At 37.7% G+C, this 24,178-nt stretch overlaps 2 protein-coding genes across 3 annotated transcripts; one reads left to right on the forward strand and one right to left on the reverse strand.

Moving 5' to 3' along the window:
* Positions 1 to 497: 497 nt before the first annotated feature.
* Positions 498 to 6,832, reverse strand: clu (clusterin). 2 transcript variants are annotated; one of them, XM_039692192.2, is made up of 9 exons: positions 6,675 to 6,832; positions 4,825 to 4,946; positions 4,596 to 4,744; positions 3,547 to 3,717; positions 3,051 to 3,462; positions 1,485 to 1,625; positions 1,119 to 1,345; positions 863 to 1,038; positions 498 to 771 (listed from the first exon to the last, which is right to left on the reverse strand). In XM_039692192.2, exons 2-9 carry the CDS (start codon positions 4,910 to 4,912, stop codon positions 759 to 761), a joined length of 1,377 nt encoding a protein of 458 aa, XP_039548126.2. In that variant the 5' UTR covers positions 4,913 to 4,946; positions 6,675 to 6,832; the 3' UTR covers positions 498 to 758. The 2 variants fall into 2 exon arrangements, with proteins under 2 accessions (XP_039548126.2, XP_088974952.1); XM_089118826.1 differs by lacking the exon at positions 498 to 771 and having other exon boundaries at positions 859 to 1,038.
* A 913-nt stretch (positions 6,833 to 7,745) lies between these two features.
* Positions 7,746 to 22,808, forward strand: scara3 (scavenger receptor class A, member 3). The gene is made up of 9 exons (XM_039692191.2): positions 7,746 to 7,960; positions 10,911 to 11,006; positions 11,760 to 12,317; positions 17,743 to 17,778; positions 18,106 to 18,150; positions 18,504 to 18,623; positions 19,803 to 19,883; positions 20,463 to 21,506; positions 21,726 to 22,808. The coding sequence occupies exons 3-9, from the start codon at positions 12,311 to 12,313 to the stop codon at positions 22,160 to 22,162; spliced, it is 1,770 nt and encodes a 589-aa protein (XP_039548125.2). The 5' UTR covers positions 7,746 to 7,960; positions 10,911 to 11,006; positions 11,760 to 12,310; the 3' UTR covers positions 22,163 to 22,808.
* The last annotated feature ends 1,370 nt before the right edge of the window (positions 22,809 to 24,178 follow it).

The following is a 24,178-nucleotide window of genomic DNA, read 5'->3' on the forward strand; positions in this document are numbered from 1 at the left end:
CATTCTTTCTTCAGTCGAAAAGAAATTAAGGTTTTTGATGAAAACATTCCAGGATTTTTCTCCATATTATGCACTTTACTGGGAACGAACGTGCATCACAGAACAGAGCAAGGTGAGCATTTGAGCTTATAAAACTTAAACTTTGTTATATATTTTTTACATGAGCAATCGTTTCGCTTGAGCCCTTTGAACAGTTTGCACTGTCTTTTGGACCTTGACACATTTGGTTCCCATTGAAGTCCATTATATGGAGAAAAATCCTGGAATGTTTTCTTCAAAAACCTTAATTTCTTTTCGACTGAAGCAAGAAAGACATGGACAAGAAAAGATCTACCTTCGGCCTTGTTTTTAAGGTTTCATTGGATTCTGCTGTTTGGATGGAGGTTGGAAGTTCCACCACAGGAGGAAAGTGAATGAATGTTATAGTAGGTGACCTTTTACTCTTATTAACATATGGAAACTGCTATGCCAGCAATTTTACACCACCTTGTAGCTCATTAAGAGAAATTTTGTGTGTTTTATTGATATTTGTCAATGTACAGTTGATTATATTTTCAGAAGCACTTATTCTATTAAATCTCTGTAGGGTCTCTGTAGAGCGTTAAATAGGATGAGACAGAAGGAATAATGCTAGACAACAGAAATCCAGCTACATGAGCACAGCATCTGTCAATATTAATATAGTTCTAATTCATAAGGTTCTTCTCGAGTGCTTTTCAGAAATGGTCTTCACTGGAAGTTCCCGCCCTCCAAAAGTTTTAGTTTGTGACCCTGGAGAAGAAAGCATTAATGGTTTTGATCGTTATGTAATCGTATAAGTTTTAGAATGAACCGAAATGGAAAGATTGCTGTAATAACTCACACAGTGTTCTGTTTGTAATGATCCAAAGCCTCCTGTGCCACCACCTCTGAGAATTTTGGGTCGCTCCAGGGAATGTCTCCTGGCACTGTGAAGCTCATAACTGGCCCGTCGAACAGTCTGGCTGACACTTTAGTGTCAGTTGGATCATCTACATTATCTGAGCCTTTTGACATCACCTGTACACAAAAAGTTGGGGATTGAGTGATGTGCATAGTAAAAGGTTGCAGTTGTTCTGAATCACATAAGTAGGACCTACTGCCTGTATTTTGAAGAAGCCATCTTCATTTTTGGTGTGGTTAGCTAGAGAAGACACCCAACCGAATTGCTTGTTAAACAGGTCCAGCACACTAGAGGTGTTGAACATTTTCTCTTCGAATCGCTTTAGCAGGTTGTTGTACTCCTGGGTGAATGTCTCAGCCCGGGCAAGAGCCTTCTCCAGCTCCTCCTTCACGGGGCCTTCCAGGGGCCTCTTTCCAGAACAATCTGAGGAAGAGAACAAGGCCCTAGTTGTTAAATAACTGAATTCTCTTATTAATATCCCAAACTGGGACCAAAATATTGTAAGTTCTGTGCTGGTTGGGTAATATAACATGAAATCAAGGCATTGTAATATTGCACTTACCAATATGCTGGATCTCTTTACATTTCTCACACTCCTCCTTTAGGTTAATGCAGCCAGCCGAATTGCGGCGGATTTCCCTGCAGGTCATCTTATCATTTCCAAATGGTTTCGATATAATAACGTCCTCGTTTACTCTCCCATCTGTGAATACAGGTTTACAGATTAAATGCATCTGGAGTATAAGCAGTCTGTAAGTAAACAAATAGTTTTGTAAGCACTATTATATGCTATCGTATCATAGTATATTGTAGTGTGCATTGTCATATTGCCACAATTGCAAACAATGCTCACAATTGCAAACAAGTCAATAGGAAATGAATCTGTTTGGTCATATCATTCTTTAAAATATCATCTTTTGTGTTCCGCAGAAAAACAGAAAGTCTTATGCTTCATCAGAAACCACATACTGTATAGTAAGTAGAGGGGTTTGAAACTTCACGACCATTCAAAAGTATGTTCTAGATAGTATGAATGTACGTAGTATGAAATTCAAATGTATCACATCTGGCATATTGTTATTGTCATGTGCTCTGCGAAATGTGTTGCTTCACTGTCAATCACAACTCCTCTTTCCCATGGCCTCATCGAATAAATTGTCCATTGAATACAGTAGCACCTCAATGCAGTACACGAGATCCAGGGGGCGGAGTTGGATCCAGATCTAAGGGGTGGAGATGGGTAGGATTAGGGGTGGGATTAGTTATCAGGGGTGGAGATGGTTAGGATTAGGGGTGGGGATAAGGGTTAGGGTTCAGGGGGTGGAGATGGGTAGGATTAGGTGTGGTGTTAGGGATCAGGTGCGGAGATGAGTAGGATTAGCGGTGGTGGTTAGGGATCAGGGACAGAGATGGGTAGGATTAGGGGTGGTTATAGGGTCTAGGGACGAAGATGGGTAGGATTTGGGATGGGGATAGGGTCAGGGGGCGAAGATGAGTAGGATTAGGGGTGGGGTTAAGGATCAGGGGGTGGCGATGGGTAGGATTAGGGGTGAGGTTAGGATTCAGGGGGTGGAGATGGGTAGGATTAGGGGTGGGGTTAAGGATCAGGGGGTGGAGATGGGTAGGATTAGGGGTGGGGTTAAGGATCAGGGGGTGGAGATGGGTAGGATTAGGGGTGGGGTTAAGGATCAGGGGGTGGAGATGGGTAGGATTAGGGGTGGGGATAGGGTCTAGGGGTGAAGATGGGTAGGATTAGGGGTGGGGTTAGGGATCAGGGGGTGGAGATAGGTAGGATTAGGTATCCCCTGGATTCCGTGTTCTGCAGTGAGGACATCTCAGTGAAGGTGCAGTTCATAGTCGCAACGGAAGTATTAGGTAATCCACGTGCTTTTTAGCTTACTGTTTTTGGAATACTATGCATTCAGACACTACTCTTTTGGCACACTATTTTTCGCATAATATACATAGTAAGAAAGTATTTGATTTCAGACACACTAATACAGTTGAGGGATGGCACGATGGGTGAGTAAATGACAGAATTAAAATTTTTGGGTGAACTACCCCTTTAAGTGTGACTTTTAACGTTGTACATGTTGTTACGTCGAGACTTGTTGATTCTGAAATTTACCTTCGGTGGGGAAATCCACATCACTTCCCATGTAGTTGAATGACTCAAACATATTTCTTGCCATCTCCATCATGGGGCGGAACATGCTGTGGAAGCTCTGGAATTCCGGGTCATGCAAGGGGGACCTGTAGATACGAGCGGCCCGGCCGGCCGTTGCATCCTGTCTGCCGAACATGCTGGGCATACGGAATGGACTTGGGAAAAGGCCGGGCTTGTGGAAGGCATGCATGTGGTCAAACACCCTCATGCTGTCCGTGAAGATGTTATCTACTCCATCTGCAACCTCTGTGTACCGTTCCTCCAGGTCCTGGAAGCGCCTGGTCTGCTGCTGGTCCTCATCCACCAGGGTCTCAATGTTCTGCCCATTTATCCAAATGGAGATGGGAGAGGTCCTGTTCAAAACCTCCTCCAGCTAAAGACAGACAAAGAGCGGGATGGTTACTTACACCAGAATGAGTTCAGGATTATTACAGGGATGATTGTGCAGACGTGTCACCTGTCGTCCCACCAGGCCAGCTCCACTGCTGCAGGTGCGTGAGTAATACTTCACACAGGTTTTTCTCAAGCAGGGCTTGCACTCCTCCCACAGAGCCTGCATGGTTTCATTACACATTCTCTGTTCCTCACTTAGCTTCTCCTCCATCTCTTTAGCCATCTTCAGAGCAGTCTTTATAATGGAATAGCACAAGAAAAAAAATAATAAAACGAGATATATGTATTATAAAAAGTGACTGCGGGGCAAAAGAAAATATTTTGACACTTAAGTAACACTTGAAAATGTATAAATGTCATTATATTATTTAAGTACACTTTACAATAAGGGTTCAACGTGTTCACATTAGTTAATGCATTGTTATCATGAAGTAACTAAGAACAATTTATCTAGGTTACTGCTAATTTATAAATATATTACTGTTGTGTTGATTTATTAACTTAAATGATACATTAGCTAATGGTAATTTATACAACTTGACACGTTAACAATGCATTTATACATGTGAAATCTTAATATAATATTGTATATGTAGAATATATAATTAATTTACATAATATTTTCTCAACATTTAATGATCTATGTAATGTTAAGGTATATATGTTATTGTTAATTTATCATAAATGTATCATAATCTACATAATGTATCTTAGTTTTATAGATCAAGGTTATATACTATTGTTCATTGTTAATTCATAATTAATATTTCAAGTTGTATAAATGAACATTCGTTAAAAATGCGTTAATATATACTGTATGTAAATTATCTACATATTTTTTTCCCCCAGCATTTATTGATCTGTTAATGGAAAGTTATAATTATACTGTTGTTCATTGTTAATTCATAATAAATTTGCTTAAGTGTAAATAAGTTTATACAACTTTACTTTACATTTAACCAAGATTAATAAATGCTGTATAGTTTAGTTCATTGTTTCACATTAGTTACTATAAACCAATGTACTTTTAAATTGCATATCATTGTTTATGCTTGTCCAGTTCAGAACATTAGATTTTTATAAACGAGTATGAGTTTATTTTGGCTCTCTCACCTCTTTCTGTTGCTTGGTTTTCTCCAGTTCAGACAGAAATCTTTTGTGATCCTCTCCTGATCGCTCCATCACAGTCTTCATCTCCTTCACCCCAGTGATGGCATTTTCAATCTGCTTATCCAGGTACTTTTCACCAAGCACTGAAATCTCTGCCAAAAAGCAATACTGGTTATACATTACTGTCCTGTGGTTGTTCACAGTTGTTTTTAATGTTTTAACGCACACTTACGGCTGAGCTCCTCTTTAGTTGGAGGTAGCAGACACTCTGCGGAGAGGTAGAGTAGAGAAAGCCCCAGCAGAGACCACAAGACCTTCATCTTTGGTGGCGGCTTATGTCCTGATGAACAGAAGCTGTGAACAGAGGTCAGGAAATAGTGGGTCAATCAATAGTAAAACTTTATTTTTCAATTAAGCTGCGGTGAAAGTGACTCAGCAAGTTTATGACCATGAACAATTGCAAAACCCACACTTCTCCTACAAACTGTGTGGACAATGAATCCACTGTATCAGCGTACCTATTTATAGGTCTGAAATAAATATTGTCAGTGTCTTTCTGTGACCTTGATGTTTCTGAGCAGAGGCCCAAGCATATTTATTGTGCCTTAGTCCTCTTTGCAACTATTTTATATATTATTATTATTATATTATATTATTATACTTTTACTCTCCCTTAAGATGCATGTTAAAGTGATAGTTTACCCAAAAAGAAAAATTCTACTTTTACTAACACTCATATCACTCCTAACTGAATGCATTTGTGGAACTCAAATGAAAAATGTTGTCTTTACAGTGAAAGTAACGCTAATTTGTACCCTGTTGTCTTTCACTCTATGCACAAAACCAGTATCTTCTTTTGTGTTCTGCACAGTCACACTCACAGATTTGTGTAAATGATGACTCATGTTTTGGGTGAACTATCCTTTTATCAAACCAAATGGATTTGAAGAACACAATCAGTGGAAGTGCAGCAAACTTGTGACCCTTTGAACGTTTATATATGTTCCCTTCGGTGATTACATGGATTTGGGTGCAAATCCCCTTCACTAAAGCTTTCAAAACGGTTGCTCCGACAAAACTTAATCCTTCTTTTGTGAGTTTGCTGAATTGTGTGTGATTCCAAGCAAGTTACCCTTTTCAAAACGCAGCACTTTTAATCATGTTGGACATTTCTCAACAGTAAGACAAGCCATTGGTCCTCAACAGCTGCTGCTGGATTCGTAATTCACACCAGAGTCCAAGTAAACATCATAAAAGCTTCGACTCAGTCATGGGGATAATCTCCTCATTTTACTCTGGACGTGTACATAGAAACCCCAACTCGGCCAAGTTAAAGCCAGGAGCCTAGTTACATAAGAAACATGCACAGATGTCACTCAACAGGAAGAGACAATGAATGGAAAGGAATCTTAAGGCAAATGGAATTTTTTTGGATTTGAGGTTCCTCAAGAAGTTTTCATTTTATCTTATTGTTCCCTGTGTTTTGAATTAATCTTGTCCTTGTGCCTAATCTTGCGATATTTGTTTTGGAACGAAGTTATACATCTCTGGCATGTGGTGTTTATTAGAAACAACGTGAATCACACAGATGGCTTGTTCCGAGTGAGGAGGTTTGCTTTGTTTAATGTTATCTTGCTAGGGCACAGTGTGCACTCTGAATGCATTTGACCTTAACTTAGTTCCCTCATCAGCTTATGGCTGCGAGACAAATTCCTCTCTGCAATTAAAAAAAAAAAAATCAATACAAATTCGCCTAGGGTATGCACAAACTCCAACAGCCCAGATAGACTTTTTGGATGACGTTACGTTAACTACATGAGGGTGCATTGCAATTCATAAACAGCATAAATTATATGTTATACTATCTCAACCTTGTTTACATTTTTGCAGCTGTGGGATATTGCTCAGTTGTATGGTAATATGCATAAATGTAGCATTCGTTACAATGCAATTAAACACTAAAAAGGTATTACATCACTGTAATCTTAATATAAAAAATGACTTGCATATATGTATTTATTCTAAGCTAGTATATAATAATATCTATAAAACCATTAACATACAACTCTAGTCTGTACTCACCCTGCTTTGATGCTTTTTCTTCCTTGCAGATGGACTGTGCCGCCTCTGATTTGTTTATATACTGGGAGGCTGGGTGATGTTGACGACGTGATTCACGGGATGAGAATGGCTGTGGCTTTGGACGGTTCCAGAAACTGTTATTCTCGACAGCAGAAGCTCTCTCTGACCAGAAGTGGGCAATATTGCGCCGTTTTGCTAATCTCATTGTTCATGTAGGGGCACATACTGAACATGAGGTTTACGGGAAAAAATGCCTTCTAGAATTTACCGGCAAAGACAGACAGTATGTGGATAACTCATCACTGTCAGATAGCTCCAACTTTCAGTGGTGAATCACCTTAACATGAGCCACATAACATCTGCTCGAACGGTGCAGAGAATAATCCTGTGAATCATGAGGAAGTAGAACACCAGTTCTGAAACGAAGTAAAAACAATGTGCCCATTTTTGCAGGTTATACAAGCCCGAGTTTAATAGGCACACTCGACATTAGCCCCTATATAGTCTAGTCAACCAGGTGGCTTCATATACGTGCCAATTATTTTGCCGGTTATGTAACATTACTCACTGCAATGTTAAAACAATAATGTCAGTGAACCCTGCAAGACTTTCTGGAAAGACTTACGCTGCGACTTATAATGCTCACAGTCATAACAGACATAAACATGTTATTTTGGAAGAGATGATTATGTGTGCTTTGACCAAAACATGTCATCACTTATTGCATTTTGCACATTAAGATTGGGCAACAACCACAGAAAATCAGTCCTGCAGTGGATGGAAACTGGTGTTTCAGTCACTAATCATGTCAGGTAGCTTTCGTCCCCTAGACTCAAGTTCACTTAGCTTTTTGTGACAAAGCCAGAGGAACCTAAATGTCAGGAAAGCACAGCTCATTATGTTCTGAAAGTTAGGCATTGGTGATTCAAAGCTTGTTTTTCATGTGTGAGATTGCACTGTGTTACTTTATCTAATTAATGGTGTTTGCTAAGGCAAGCGTCACTATTATTACTGCTTATATGTATGTGTATAGTACATACATGTATATTTAATGCATTAACGAAACATGTGGCTTGTTGAAGATGTGTGTTATTACTTTTCTAAACGGTCAATGTTTTCAGATTTCACCTGGCAGACACTAACACTGAAGGAGGGAACAAAACCATATCTAGAGACCAGAATTCGAGTGTGCTGTTTTGACTTGGAACAGTGAGCGAGTAACTGCATAGGAACACCCTGTCTAACTAACCTCAAAAACTCTCATCATGGCAGAGAGTTTTGCACTGGTAAGTTGCACTTACACATATCAGAATATGTAAAAATCAAATGAATGAGTTTTTATTTTTTCCCCAAATACTTTGTCAAGTCATGGGTCTTGGACATTGACTTGCATAAATACCTTGTGGTTTTGATAATGTGGCTCCATTTTCTTAATGGCAACAGAACAGGCGTATTTCATTTGCATCCAGTAAATATGACCTGATCGCCGCTTTTGACCCCTGTCCTCTCAAATGGAGATCTCATCTCATAAACAATACCAGTGAGTGGTCCTCCTCTGTCAATATCACTCACAGCATGCTGTAAAGTATTAAACGTCCCACCCTATTTTTTGGCATTTTAAATGCAATTGCACAGAGGTTTTATGTCTATTGGCATGTTGCCTTTGCCAAAACATTTTGTTTCTCCTGCCATTGGTTCAAGAAATTGCCTTTTCTATTTTTAATTCCCCATTTTTTTGGCCAAAATGAACAAAATGGAAGTAAAGATTAAATACGTCATCAGTCATTCTCCCCTAACATGTTTGTGTCTTACCCTGATTCACTATGGTAAGCCTTTTATAAGTGTTTATACTTTAGGCCTTATTGGATGGTTTTCGTGGGATATTGCATACATACACTCGCCCGTGCGTGTCTCGTCATATCCGAAAAAGAGAAAAGCTGCTCCAGTTAATTATTTAAATATTAATTATTTAATTTAGTTAATTATATATATATATATATATATTAGGGCTGTGCAAAAATTAATTACGATTAATCGCATCCAAAATAAAAGTCTGTGTTTACATAATATATTTGTGTGTGCTGTATGTAATTATTTTGCATATATAAATACCTATGCATGCATGTATATATTTAAGAATTATTTGCGCTTAAATTTTGTATATATATATAAATACATAATCTATATTATATAAATATAAATATTTTATATATGAATAACACATTTTCTTAAATATATACATGCATGTGTGTGTATTTATATATACAAAATTATTATATACAGCACACACAAATATATTATGTAAACACAGACTTTTATTTTGAATGCGATTAATCGCAATTAATTTTTGCACAGCCCTAATATATATATATATATGCCAAACACAGTCTGCTAGCAAAGAGAATGCAACAGAACTCGTAATAAAACAAGAATCAACATTGGCTTGGTTTTCGGTGATGGCGAGGGATTTGATATGTTGTAAAAGATCCTGAGATGGCAAATGCCATATGTAGTTCAAAATTAATTCCAAAACATTATCTATAATGAAAGATAATTTTGTCATGGTTGGTGTAGCGCTAGAATTTATTTTCAAGGAACTACTGTGTCTGTTAATGGGTATAGCTACAGTAATGTACAGTAATGTAAATCGTTTCCATCTAAACTGGTTATATCACTTAAGACTAATAGTGAATGTTTTGAGGAGTAGAATAACCATATTTATTTGAAAAGTCTCACAGATCCGAAACACAACCAAAACAATGTTCTTCCACAAAATGCATGCGTTTTTTTTTACTGTTTGAGGGCCAAAAGTCACATTTTTATATAATTTAAATAATGACCGAATTTTTTTTTTTGGGTGTACTATTCCTTGTATCATTCGTTTAGTCCTCTGGGTGGCAGTAACTCCTATGAAAGTCCGAGACTAGGATGGAAAGCATAGCTGTGGGGTCATAAACAGAAAGGCTGCTCCCTATCAAATAAATGACAACAGTATCTTCATAAATATGCATAACAGTTGTTATGCATGTTTCTATAACAGTTATAGGGAAAAAAAAGGTATTCGTCCCCAGAACCGAACAGCTGTGCAAAATTTTGTTTACATATTGAAGTCGTCTGAATCAGTTTGAAGGCATATTAAGTGCCAGATGGTTTTCACGCTAGTCTATTAAACACTACTCTGTTTGCTGGCATTATTTACAGTTTTGGCAAACAGATCAAAGCTGGTGGTTTTGGAGTAATTTGATGCATGCTAGCACTGCTTCACCACATATGGAGGTGCAGTTAACAGCAGATAATCTGCTAAACCTCTCATTCACTTAAATATTAGTTGTTTTTTAATTGTTTTTTAATCCAACAGCTCAAAATAATACTTGTGGAATTAGATAAACCTTTAAGCTGTAACCATTACAATTGCACAAAATCTTTTTACACTAGCTGTCAGCATCTCATTATTCTTTCCTCTGTTAAAATGTAATCAATCTCAATCAGATTATTTATTAAAAGCACATTTGCTTCCACATCTGCACAAATATTAACAACAAAGCTAAAATAGTTATCTATGAACGCCATCCAAGTGAGAGCTTGCACTCAAGTTAAATGAGAAACATGATACACTTTTGATTAATTTAGTTTAGTCCAGTTCTTTATTTTTAGAGCTGTTTTTGCGAGAACAGTGGATAAGGAAGTGCTTAACTAAGACTGAGTGTAATGGCTAAAAGGAACACTATCAAGTAAGTACTATATAGCCATAATATTACCATCAAATTTTGTCCCAAGGTATAATGATGGTCTTCTTTAAACACTATGGTATGTGAATATTTTCATGTTTATTTAGTTCCGTGGTATTTCATTCTAGTGAAGGTTCTTGTCAGACAGCACTTTTACTATCTTCTTTCTTTGTGTTATGTTTTTTTTTCTCTTTTTCAACTTTTTTTTGTTCTCTGTAGGTAATCACGGAAGAACAATAACAGACAAATGATCTTGAGGTGGAGCTTGTTTTGTCTTGAACACATTAGGATTAAAAAAAACCAACCTTATACCATCATCTTCTTTTTCCCAAATCCCAGCACCATGAATGGAAACTGTGATTGCAAAACGTTCTCTCCTGATAACACCTTAACTGTATAATTCTGTGATGTAAAACGCATTTCAGGCCATGATTGACATTCACTGACCTTTGGCTATTACATGATTAATGGCTTTTACATGGTTTTAATTAATCCATTTTTTTAATAGTAACAGGAACCATGAATCCCACGTGCTTAATCAGAAACACAAGCCATCAAAGATATGTGTGTGTCTCATGGAAGGAGAATGGCATCCCGAAAAGAGGTAAAAGTCATGTGCCTCCAACGGCATAGACCATTGATACCCAAACAGAATCACACGTACTTGTTTTTTCAAATAAGATAATTACAAACACATTGTCTTAAAACAATAGTTCACCCAAAATAATAGTTCACCCTCATTTGTTGCAAAACTTTGTTTTCGCTGTGGAACATGTTTTGAATAATGTTAATGTTGCTCTTCTATTTACATATAATTGTGACTGTCAAAATCCCCCCCAAAAAGTAAAAAAAAAAAAGTGGCCCAAATGAGTTGTGTGCTATATTTTAAATCTGAAGAAGCCTTGCAATAGCTTGTGTAAGGAAAAGACAAAAATATAAGTTACAAGGGGTCACAGTTTGACTTTAAAGTATTCAAATTAATATCTTATTATTATATAAAAATAATCTAACTCTAAATTAAAATGGAAAAAACTTCTCCCCTCTATAACTATTGTTTTTACTGAAAATAATATAATTTTATTCACAATATAACTAAAATGAATCATGGTCAATAAATTCAATACCAATGAATCCCAGTTTATGGGATTTACTATGATTTTTCCCATATAGATTTTTTTTTTTGTGAGCCAAATTCTCATTTCCTTAATCCTTTGTATAAAGATACATGACTGGAATCACTTGAATTGACTTCAAACTAAATAATAATATTGCTCAATTGAACAAAAATGTTATTTTAAGCATATATACACTGTAGTTGAGACAAATTATGAATCTGAACTTTTGCGTTCATTAATAGCACAATGATGTTTGTCCTCTCCTCTCAACAACTCAAGAACAGCATGTCCCTTTTGGCAAACATAATTTGTAAATCTCCAACAACAAGAGGCCACAGAAGATAACGGTGCCTGTTGCTCCAATACCAGACATTTGTTAACAATTAGGCTGGTGCTCAAGACTGACTCACTGAAGCACGTGCACCGTGGCCCACCTCCTTTTCTCCTCCTTCTCCCTTCATCGACTCCCTCCCTTTCCCACACAGAAACAATCACTCCCTCTCTCCGGCATGTTTCCCAAAGCTGCACATGGTTACTGTCCAAGGTATTACTTTCCACTGGTTCTATAGCAAAGAGGAAGCTTGTTATTGAGGGTTCCTCTTGACACACCAGCTGTTGGATGCTGTGTCCTCGACATTGGATTAGTCTGCAGGTTTAGTGACTTATTTCTTGTCAGCAAACCAGTATTCTTCTTGACTGATGCTCTGGAGTCTGATGAGTCTTGACAGGTGAAATATATTTGGTCTCAAGTCTCCACATTCGTCTTTACCAAACTGACCAGGGGTGAATCAACATGAAAGGTAAGATATGTTTCTTTTTATTGATTCATACTTTGACTAATATGTTTTTTTTTATTTATTCATGTGTGAAATACTTGTAATGAACGTGCTGACAGCACACACTCGAAGCTGAAACTCTGAGGTTCTAGAGAAAGCAGGGAGCTGTTGATGTTGGATTGGAGTTTGTGGTTCTGTTATTTTGACAGCAAAATACATCATACATTCACCACTCTCAGCTGGACACTATTTGCTATTACATTTTCAGTTAGACTCATACCAATGGGGCAGCATTTTAGATGCTGGTTTCATTAATGCCAGTAGTTTTCATAAAAGCCAAGCGAGATCTTTTTGAAGCCAAGTGGAACATGTGGATGTGCATCCTATGGTGGTAGGATCTTGGATTTATAGTAAACGTATCCAAAATAAAGATAAACATTTCTCTCTTTTAATGCATAAACCAGAGACCCATGAAAGAGCATGGCTCCTAATGCATTCCTCATGCTGTGAGAGATGTGCGATTTAAGCTCTTCATTCTTCAAGTGTGGGCAGCAGGTGTGGAGCCAGTGTTAACCGCAAACGCATACATTCCCTTCAGCTGTTTTCCCAAGATCTGACCAATGAATCTATTTGTAATAGACAGAAAGGGGCAAGCGAGCTCTTCTTATTCTTAGTTACATCTGAATGAAGTGTATCAGATCTATGAAACACTCTTGATCAACATATTTATTTATAATTGAACACTGCACATCCTGATTTTCCAAAGTTAAACACGTCCTGGGTCAACATATTTTGTTGAGCCTGGAACAACATTACTGTCCAAATCTAATCCTAACCATATTCCTACACCTCAACCTAACCTTTCCCATATGTTACCTCTAAAATTAGTGGGAAATGATCAGTTAGTAAAACTGTGGTATTAAGATTATTACAGCTGGTGTTTGAATCCATCTTTTTTGTTCGCCTTCGACCACTTCTTTCCTGATTTTTTCAAAGAGAGGGTCTATGGGTGGGTAAATGTATGGGATTTTTCAGATCTCAGCAGTTTTTTTCTGATCTGATAGGATGACGCCTGAACGTGGTGAGGTGTTACCGCACCATAATGGTAACATGCCATTTTGTTTACGCATTAGGTCAATAGGTGGAGAGTAGGCAGTATTTACGCAGCACGCACAGTACGTCAATGTGATATCAGGAAGACGTTGTACTTTAACTAATCTAACGTCAGTCAGAAGTCATATTTTGGTTGAGAATGAAAGTTAGGTTGGCGTCAAGTTCCAACTTCAGACAGATGTTGAATTTTTGTTGGAGAAAGCACCGCAAAAAATGTGACATGCTAGCAGCACTTACGGGGTTGGTACAACATGGGGGTGAGTAATTAATGACTTAATTTTCATTTTTGGGTGAACTAACCCTTTAATTCTGTGAAAATCTCACCAGAGGATGAGTAAACAACTCAAATAGCATTACCAGCTTTATTTATTAATGACCAGATTTATATTATTTAATTTTGAATGAAATCAATGGTAGTATTTTAAAGTCCCCATGATGGTGGTTAGCATTTGCCATATCTCCCAGCATGCATTGTGGCATTAATAAATTATGCAGCTGGATTTTTTTGTAGTTTGTGAGTTCATCTGATTATCTGGATATTTTGTTTGATTGTCACCATTGTTGAGATTCATATGCTGTTTCTTGATGTCTGTGTACATCTAAGTAATGACGTAGATAAAAGGTTATTGAGCACTAAATAATATTTTAAAAACAAATATATTATGTGATAACGCTGCTAGATATGCAGTAGAATCAAATGACTCCTATTATGAATAAAACAATGTTAAAACCACAAGCATTAGTCAAATAGTCAAAGCATTAAACCCTGAATAAGATCAAGGATTCAGGCAATTACATGATGATATCATCAATAAACAGCCAACATTATCTGATCTCATGGCATTTATAGCTATAATTGTGCTTAATAAACACGCATGAATAGCAGCCTTGACACTTGACATTTTTTATATTAAAGTGTCAAGGGTCAAGAGCACAACTAAAGCAAATGCTAATCACCATCATGGTGACTTTAAAATACAAAATATGATTTCTGAAATGAAATAAAGGCAATTTGGTTAGTTTTAAGTGAAGCTGGTAATAAGTGTACAGCCATGCTTTTCACTTTTTGGTTGGTTTATTCCAACCAAAATTCAACGACTGCCCAGCGTTGGAGCTTGACGTCGAACAAACATTGGATTTAAACGCCAACCCGACTTTCAGTTTCAACCAAAATCCAACGTCTGACCAACGTTGTAGTCTATATCCTGTGCCTGCTGGGTAGTGGTTGTTAGAGAACGCATTGAGCGTTTACACTACGAAAGCAATCCGGTTGAATGCATTTTCGACTGCCTCTGGAAGTGAGCGTAAGTGGACAAGCTCAAAACGTTTTAGACCCTGTTTACATCTGTATTTAGCGTCGCACACTTGTGAACCGATCGACCAAAACGCAGTTTAATACCAGGTGTAAACAGGGCCTGATGTAGAAGCACCTAACTCTGGTTGTAAGCCTAAAGATGACATAAACTGTATTGTCTGATTGGTTGATTGGAATGTTGTTCCAGGATCAACAAAGTTGTTGATCCAGGAACATGTTGCACTTAGTGAAATCAAGTTCTACATTGAAGCATTTGATGGTCAAAGAAAAAAAAATGCTTTTTTAAAGGCCTAATGGGGTAGTCTTTAAGAAGCTGTAAAACATCCCAGAACATGTATTTTAATGTAATTAATGTGTGACTGGTTGGGTTGGGTGAGATTCACCTCCATTTTTAACTCCTTTATTATTATACACTAAGAATGTTTTCAATTATTCTCCATTGAACTTTATGGTTGAACTCTGCACATACTTTTTAAAATGCGTGTAAAGCAGTTGTACATCAAGTAGAACTGTACAGACACTTGTCTTTATTAGTTGTGGTTGGGTTTCTGTGGTTTGGAAAGACCCTGCCCTCTGCCTCTGCTTCCCATCTCAAGTTGCAGGCATTCCTGTCAGATGTTTTATACCCACTGCATTCATCTGGTCACATAATACCAGTATTACTGTATGTTTCCTGTGTTTTGGTGTTTTTCAGCAAAGTGAACCAATTTAAAGGCATAGGAACACTAGACAAAGTCTTTAACCCACAGTTTAGAGATCATGTACACTACGCCACTTCGTTCTTTTGGACATCAAAGCTCCTGAAGTTACCCTTGAGAATGCCTCATCAAGTAGCTTTACATTGCAATATTTGAAGGATTAGGAGAATCCTCAGACATCTTTGGCCTCTGTAGAAGGTGTTGAAGAGGTAAACCTCAAACTTTTGACATTGTGAAGTTCTGACATGTGATATCCTAGCCTTATTCTCAACTCTTGAGTTGTATAAACATGTGCTGCCCTTGCTGTATTTGTGGAAAAGAGGATAGCTGAAAGGATGCCTCATAACAAATTACATATTGTGAAGAAAATACTAAATTGGCAACCATTTTTTGATGGAGTAGGTTAATCTTGGTGACCAAGTCTTTAGAATGGGCACTGCCAATTATATTATTATCTCCGATTAGTACATGCCACCATTGTAATTCATGTGGTTTTAAGTATTCTCACAGTTTTCGAATACCAAGAATGAAATTTCAGCCTGTAGTGTTTGGTCAGGGCACAGATGTTGTTTTCATAGCTGGTTGTTAACATACTGTTAAACATCTGCCCAAGTGGATTGTTTTACTTGCGCTGTACACCTGAGATAACTGATATTTTAAGATTTTATCCTTCAAATGCTACCTAAATTGTGTCCATACTAATGTTACATTGATCATACTCTTTTACAGTGCCCTTTATCAGTCCAATTAAATTACGTTTCTATGTTCTAAGGTCAACAAATGCTGTTGATTTTGAAAAAAAAAACAGCAGACCTGGCCAGAAGTTTTACTGTATTATATTGTTGCATAACATGCAAACTGAAGACTCCTTGTTTACACGAAACTGTATTTTGAATTTTGACTGCCCACTCTTAATAAACACTGGCATATTGCCCTTATGTTTTCAGACTTCTAACGAAATCCAGAAACTTTCCATTTCCTCTAGATCCTTGTATGACCCGTCAAGCTAATTAAATAACTTGCCTCTTTTCATACTTCTCAAGTACTTGACCCTGCCATAGTGCTTTTCAATGGTTCTTTCCTTGTAAGCAATGTTTTGAAGGAGAATTCAGACATCCAGACCAGACTGGAGGGTCCCCTCCTTTTCCTCTGTACTGTTGGCAACACTCACGCTACCACAAGACCCAAGGTTGCGCCTGTTCCGAGCCACCTGTATAGCCAGGACTGGTGGGGATAAGTAAAGTCTCTCCACTTTCTCCCTCATCAAGCTTTTGCCCCTTCTAGCACTCTGGCTCCGGTAGACCTGACCTCAGCGGCTTGAGTAGTACGTATAAACAATCTCACCATGAGCTTAGCAGGGTTGGCATGCAATGCACTGCTCCAAGACGTGCCTGAGGTTTGAAAAATACAGACCCAAGATTTTAAGAAAACAGAAAACGAAGCAGGTGCAAACTCCCTGAGACTGTGGTATTGAGGGATGTTGTTTTAAAAGTGGTTGCTGAACAATAGTGTCCGATAAAGAGAAAACCGTTTGATGTTTAACAGCATTGACTGACAGTTCTCAGACTGGCAGTTTCTGTTCTCTGGACCAAGTGCTCTTCAGCTGCAAGGTACAGGGACATTGAGTCATTATTCTTTTGGTGGTTTGCTTCTAAACTTGTCAAACTTTTTACACAAAGTGTTGCATTTCTGCAGACAGTTGATGCCCAATTTTTCCCATTTTTTTAAGTAAACCCTGGCTTGTTTCCAGAAACCATGACTTTGCAACATGGTAGATTGCAAACTTCAAAGACGCCTAAACATTTTCATGCTTTTTGTTTTTGTTTGCTTTTTGTGTATTCCTTCTTCCCTTGAGACAGCAAGCTCTGTGGAACATAGTTGGTCTTGGAGACCAAAACACATCTCAATGTTTGTGGTCAAGTAGTATGTAAAATGGAACAGACTTAACTATGTTGATTCAGTTTGAAAACTCCTTTTTGTCTTTGTCCCTTGTGGATAAAGCTTCTTGGATCTTGGATTTTCTGATGGCATATAGTCTAATTTATATATATATATATATAATATATATACACTTCTCTCACCAATTTCATGCATTTGTGCTTAATATAAGGCTCTTTCAAACAGTGACCTCATACTAATCAGTCCAAGTTTTTGGCTTGTACTAGCAAGCCAGCCTTATAGTTTTTCCACTCTTAGTTTATGATTTATTGTTTCTGCTGATAAAGCAAATGTGATCGTCATTCTCCTAGATACGTGTCATTCGATTGACCTTAATTTGCAAACACATACATCAACCCTGCTGCTCTTCTCCCCTCTCTTGCAGATAGCTATTGTGGCTACGAGAACCAGCTTTTTAATGGTATGTGGATACTTTTTCTTCTTTCAGTTTAATTTGGACCCTTTTGATATAGAGTTATAAGACCAAATATGTCCTTAATCCCTGCAGTGGATCTAGTTGTCCTCTTATAATCTCCTGCAATTAAACTCTGAGACCCGACATGATGAAAATATTATGGTACAGTGTTTTGTACTGTGCAGGAGGTAGATGATGAGTCTCAAGAAGAATTGTGTTTGATTAGCCAACACGCTGAAAGATGATTTAGTTGGATTATGATTACATTCAAGTATGATGTTATGAATTGTAAAGTCATGACTTATTCGTGTTTTGTGCAATTTCTCTTTGTAGAGGAGGACTTAACTGGAGAAGAAGAGGAAATTCCTCCCCTGAGAGGTTAGAAAAATAATTTTTCTTAAAGCGTATTGCTCTCCTTATTAATGAGGCATTACAGAGTACAAACTATGGAGTTAGGAGAAAGAAGTTGTACAGTAGTGATTCACTCTTTTGTTTGTGATTTGATTATTGTACATCTGTTTTAAATGTTCCGTTCTTGATGACATTTAGGCTTTGAAAAGGTTAATTTACAGAATTTACAAGCTCAGTTAAATTACTAGTCACGTCCAATATTTGAATAGTCTCTTTACTGTTTTTTTTTTTATATAACAGGATATAATGTTCTGATAAATTTCAGATCTGACATGAATACCAGGTTTCTTTATTGAGAAGGTGTCTTTTTTTGTACACAGGAAGGGCAAGAGGAGGATGTATGAAATGTCAGCAGACACATTCTCTTACGCTAGCTGTAAAAATGCTCTATGGCTTTTTAGCTTTACTCATCATTGCTGTGGCCGTCTTGGCAACCCTTGGTAAGATTTTACGGCACTGCAACACTATCACTAATAAATCGTGCTTTCAACACAATCTTTTTCTTGGTTACGTGATTGATCAAAGTCTAAAGTTAGATATAAAACCTGTTCTTGAATCAGCTATGGATCAAATTAATTTGATGATTTGCAGAGAAAGGGAATGCAGGAAACCCTGATTTTCATCCATCAGACACCTGGTTAGAGCATGTAGCGTGGGTTTTGATTCAGCACTATGCTCATAAAGTTAACAATCTCCAGATTTTATAGAAGCAGGCCAAAACCTCCACTTTCCCTGTGTGGAGCTGCAGTCTAATTCTCACGTCATGCGTGATGTTGTATGCCAAATCTGAATCTTTTGCCCCACTTACGAGGATAAAAGCATAACAAAAGTCAATAGTGAAATAACTACGAATCATTTACCTTCAAGACAATTACACAAGTTTCTTCTAATAATATTATGACATACAACAAACAAATCCATGTTTCAAATGCAATGGGCCTCCAACAGGAACTTTGTTAGCATTGTCTCACTGACAGGATGTAATTCTACCACATCAGGCCACAACATAGCTAAACTGTGGCTAAATAAATTAAGAAGAATGTTGTTTTGTTTGATGAAAAATATGATGACAAGATGATGGTTCATTGACAGAAAAAACAGGCCTAACTACAAGATATTTCAGAATAATGCCACACACATCTGTTTCATATCGCTTCAACTCCTCAAAAATGTTGTTAAAAGCAGTTATGCGTGTAATATACATGCTATTATGTTAAGGAATGTTATGTAGGAAGTGAATCTGTTTGCACAACTCAAGCATCCTGTTAGGTGACAAAGCAAGCAATGTCCTTTTAGCGCTTTAGCGCAGGTGACATGCAGACATGCAGCTGGAAAATAAATTACAACCACAAGCGAGGGTCCATTACACTTTACCAGTCCCCGTAGTCCAAGATTAAGTCTTGGTGTGTGAAGAAAGCTTCAGAAAAGAATTCCAAACCTGTGTATTCTCTAAAGAAACTGAGATCACTTAAAACTATTCCAATATTATCCAATGTCAAATTTTTTCATTAGAATGAGAAATTCATATTGAAAATTTTTCTTGCTCGCTTGTTTGTTTGTTGTTCATCACTTAATTCTCTAAAATGGCCATTTTAATATCAATAAATTTGTCATGTCAGTTTTCAGGAGAGTTGATAACTTATCTGAAGAGGAATCATTTTATCACAAACATATTTCCAAAGTCCAGGAGAGTATAAAAGGTAAGAATTCTTGTTTTATTATACATAGAATTTTGGGAACTGCTTTTTTTTTTATATAGATATTTTCACTTTTCATTTAAATTTTAGTTTAAGTTGTAATATTTTTATGATGTGCTTCTGTCATTTTTATTAGTTTTTTTTTTTATATTTCTACAAAGCTTAAAAAAATTGTCTTCAGTTTTAGTACTTCAGTATTCAGTATTTCGTTTTTCAGCTAATATTTGTATTTAAGCTTCATTTTAATTGTTTAAGAGTTTTTGTTTTAGTTAACAATAAAACACTGATCTACAACCGGAAAGTGAAGCTGCAAACCATGTTTTCACACAATCGCTTCTGTTGAAAATAGGCCTGCTGGATTAATCTAATTTGTTTATCTGATCTCTCGGTTCACTTCCTGTGGTCGGTGAACCCCTCAGAGAGTAAAAACTCATGAGAAATCATTTATAACTGAAATAATGACCTAAGAAACAGCTGTGCACACAGAGAGTTCTGACTGTTTAAACACAATTGCATTTTCCTGCAGTGTATTTTTTTTTATCAGCAATACAAGAGATTCATGGTTTGGTGGTTCTATTGTAGATATCAGCTCTGCAAGCAACTATTCCAACTGCTTAGATGTTGCACAATTCCAAGAGGAGATAGCCAGACTGAAGAAGGAGTTTGAGGAGACCCAGAAGATGGTACTCGATCAAAAACAGCAGTTGGACCAGGCGATCCAGTCTCAGCAAAGTCTTACGCAAACCAGCAACAGAATGACGAGAGAGCTCCAGGCCTATGGAATCGTCATTAAGCGTATAAACCAGTCTGTGGGCCAATACCTGGATCAGGTAACAGGCTGGCAGGTTGTCATTAATGAAACAGAACAAGGGATGAAAACCCTAATTGAGGATCAGTATGATTTGAAGGCCACAATGCAACAAGTCAACACCACTGTTGCTCTTAGTGCGTCGTGGATAGGTGCTCTTCAGAGGAAGGCCGAAGAGGAGACCTTGGTGCTCCAAAAAATAACAGCGGACTGGCAGAATTACAGCAGAGTTTTAAGTGCCATGAAATCCAATGCCAGCGTAACCATGCAGACCGTGAGGGCTGTTCAAAGTGGCGTCTCTGCCACTCACCAGCGGATCAGCATGAGCTCAGAGATGGTGCATGACCTCACTCTGCAAGTCATGAACCTGCAGATGCAACTGGACAATGTCTCGTCTTACATCGACGAACACGAGGAGAACATGCACGACCACCAGTACCACACGAAGTACTACGAAAACCGGACCGGGGAGCGATTTGTGACATTGGATGCAAGGATGAACTCCATTGAAATGGAGATCGACACAGTTTCTTCCAGCATCAATGCAACCGTCAGCCATGTTCAGAGCATGTACAAATACATCAACATAGAGAGTTCCTCTTGCCAATCCAGACTGGGCAGTCACACTGAAGATTTGCAGAACTTAAACAACACAGTCCTGCTTCTCCTTCACCTAGCCGACACTCTCAGAATGCAGTACATGATGCTGAATGTGCGCCTCGAAGATGATGTGAGGAACCTATCATTGGTGATGGAGGAGATGAAGCTTGTAGACACCAGTCATGCAAAGCTGATCCAGAACTTCACTATTCTGAAAGGTTATTATCTACTTGTAGTGCCCTGAATGGCCACTGCCCTGCAGAGTTTAACACCAACACTGATCAAAACTTGAACAAATCAATTAGCTTGTTCCGGGGCGTTTGATTAGCATTGGGGGCTAAACTCTGCTGGACGGTGATCCTCTGGTGCCATATTTGAAGAGCCCTGCTGTTGTGTCTAAATAGCTTAACTTGCATTTTTTTTTGGATTCTTAATAGGTATGCCTGGTCCACCTGGTCCAAAGGGAAGCAGGGGAGAATCGGGAGCCAAAGGACCACTAGGTGTATCTGGACTGAAAGGAGACAGGGGACTTGCAGGAAATCGTGGACCTCAAGGATTAAAGGGCGCTATGGGAATTAAGGGGGATCAAGGTTTGCCAGGAGTTTCTGGAATGAAAGGTGGCCCAGGTCTTAAGGGAGAAAAAGGGTCTTTAGGGCAACCAGGGCCTCGTGCTGAAAAGGGACTGAAGGGTGATATGGGGGTTCCTGGGAAGGACGGAATTCCTGGCCCTAAAGGACCGCCAGGAATCCGGGGACAAGCTGGACTCCCAGGGGTACATGGACCTCCGGGACCGGTAGGAATACAGGGCGCTGTAGGACCACCGGGGCCGCCTGGAATACCCGGTCCACCAGGGGAGCCTGCTCAGAAGTCATGAACAGATAGACATACAACTTAAAAATAACCCAAATGGTGATACACTGACTGCCTTTCTGGATACGGTTATGATGTTTCTTGCAGTAGAATGGTGGTGGACGTCAACTTGGATATCTGTCTCTAAACAAGACGATGGTGGGGACTCTTTGGAATCTTAGAGGCCCACATGCACATTCCCCAAAAATGAAGCTTGCTCTGAACAACGATACACCATGTATAGGCTTTCAACACAAGAAAAGTGCTCAAACACAATTCTGTAAATGAGCCACTTCACCACAATCTTGTTTTAACAATCAATAGAGCCAGGCTTCTATGAAACCATATCCATTGGACTTAATAATTCGCCAGAATCAGCATTTGAAGACAGATAAACATTCGACAAATCATACTTTTGCTTTTTATGGAGTGTATGTATTAATACAGCAACGTTTTCCATTTTGTATTTGCATTATAGTACAGCAACATTTTCCACTTTGTATTTGCATCATAATCCCAGAACATTCAGAGCAGGTACTCTGAAACATGATTTTTATTATGGTTTCAAGTAAACCAAATATTTTCACTCATCAACGCAACGGTATTCTTGGTACAAATTTGATAAAACACTGCGAAAAGTATTATGAACTCATTGCATTGCATTGCATGAACCCTCAAAAACCTTTATTTTTTTTTTTTTTTCATTCATTGGAATTGAACAGTGAAACTTTTAAGTTTTTATGTTCATATTGGTTTGATTTTCCAATTTGTAAGTATGGATAAGTTTAACAGAAGTAATTTTAAGCGTTGGTTCATGTGTCTGAGGAGGACTTCATGATGTGTTTGTGTTGCCATACAATTTATTCTCTGCACAACAAGGTTTATAAGAATGTAAATAAGAGGGGGGCATTTTTGTTTAGCATTTTTAACTTCACTAAACAAGTAATGTACCATTTCATTACTGCTTTGGTCATTTTATAGTAAAATCATGGAAAAAATAAGAGAAATGACTTTTCATGATAAGCTATCAACCCAGCAATTACACTTTTTTTTTTTTTTTTTTTTACATTTTACAATGTTGCATTTGAAAAAATGCCAAAAAACTCTATAATATATAAAAAACAAAGCAAATGTGCAGTTTATGGATTTGAATGACCAATAGTGATCAGTATTAAACTGCAACTTTTTATACAACCTAAATAAATCATTTTGGAAACATAGAATACCCAGCTGGACGTTTTTTTCTTTATTCTTTTCTCTTTTTTGTTTTATTTTACCTCAATGGCATCCAAGATGTAGGTGTTTTGATATTTTTAGGTCAAACTGTTCTTGTCTGTCAGTCATATAATCCAGGTCTATGGTCACCAACTCAAAGAGCATGCACAGAGAAGTCGAAGACCGAAGCACCCGTGCCTTCAGATCACTTGGACGTGGCTGTGGTTACAAGAGGTAAAAACTATATTCGTTTTTAGTATAGTTTTTATACTTGTATAGTAGTTATAGTGTTAACTATAACTACTACTTGTTTTCTCACACAAACTCATTTCATGTCTTAGGCCATCAATGTGTACTTATAGATTTATGAGTCATTCAATCATGTTTAACTTGGATTTCTCTGCGCATGCTCTTAAAGGTGGACCCCATAAACCCCCATTATATGACTGACAGACAAGAACGGTTTGACCTAAAAATATCAAAATTGAAACTACAGCGGAAACAAAGACACCTACATCTTGGATGCCCTTGAGGTAAGCTAAAACATACCTCAAATTAATTTCAAAGAGAACTATCACTTAAGTAAATGTAAAGCATCACAATAATGTGTTTTTATTTCACAAACAATAGCCTATACCAAACTGCAGTATTTATGTGATGTTTTATTTAGATGTTAAAACAACTTGTTGTGCCAGCTGCATAGTGTTGCACATGGTGATGGGAAGACTCTGTGATATCTGAATACTGGCAAGCTTAAACAGTTTCCATATGTGACAATAAATCATCATCATAGTTACGGTGAAAATGTCAGCTCCATTTGATGGAT

The sequence above is a fragment of the Pimephales promelas genome, chromosome 13 (genome assembly GCF_988280905.1).
Source record: "Pimephales promelas chromosome 13, fPimPro1.hap1.1, whole genome shotgun sequence".
Taxonomy (NCBI): Eukaryota; Metazoa; Chordata; class Actinopteri; order Cypriniformes; family Leuciscidae; genus Pimephales; species Pimephales promelas.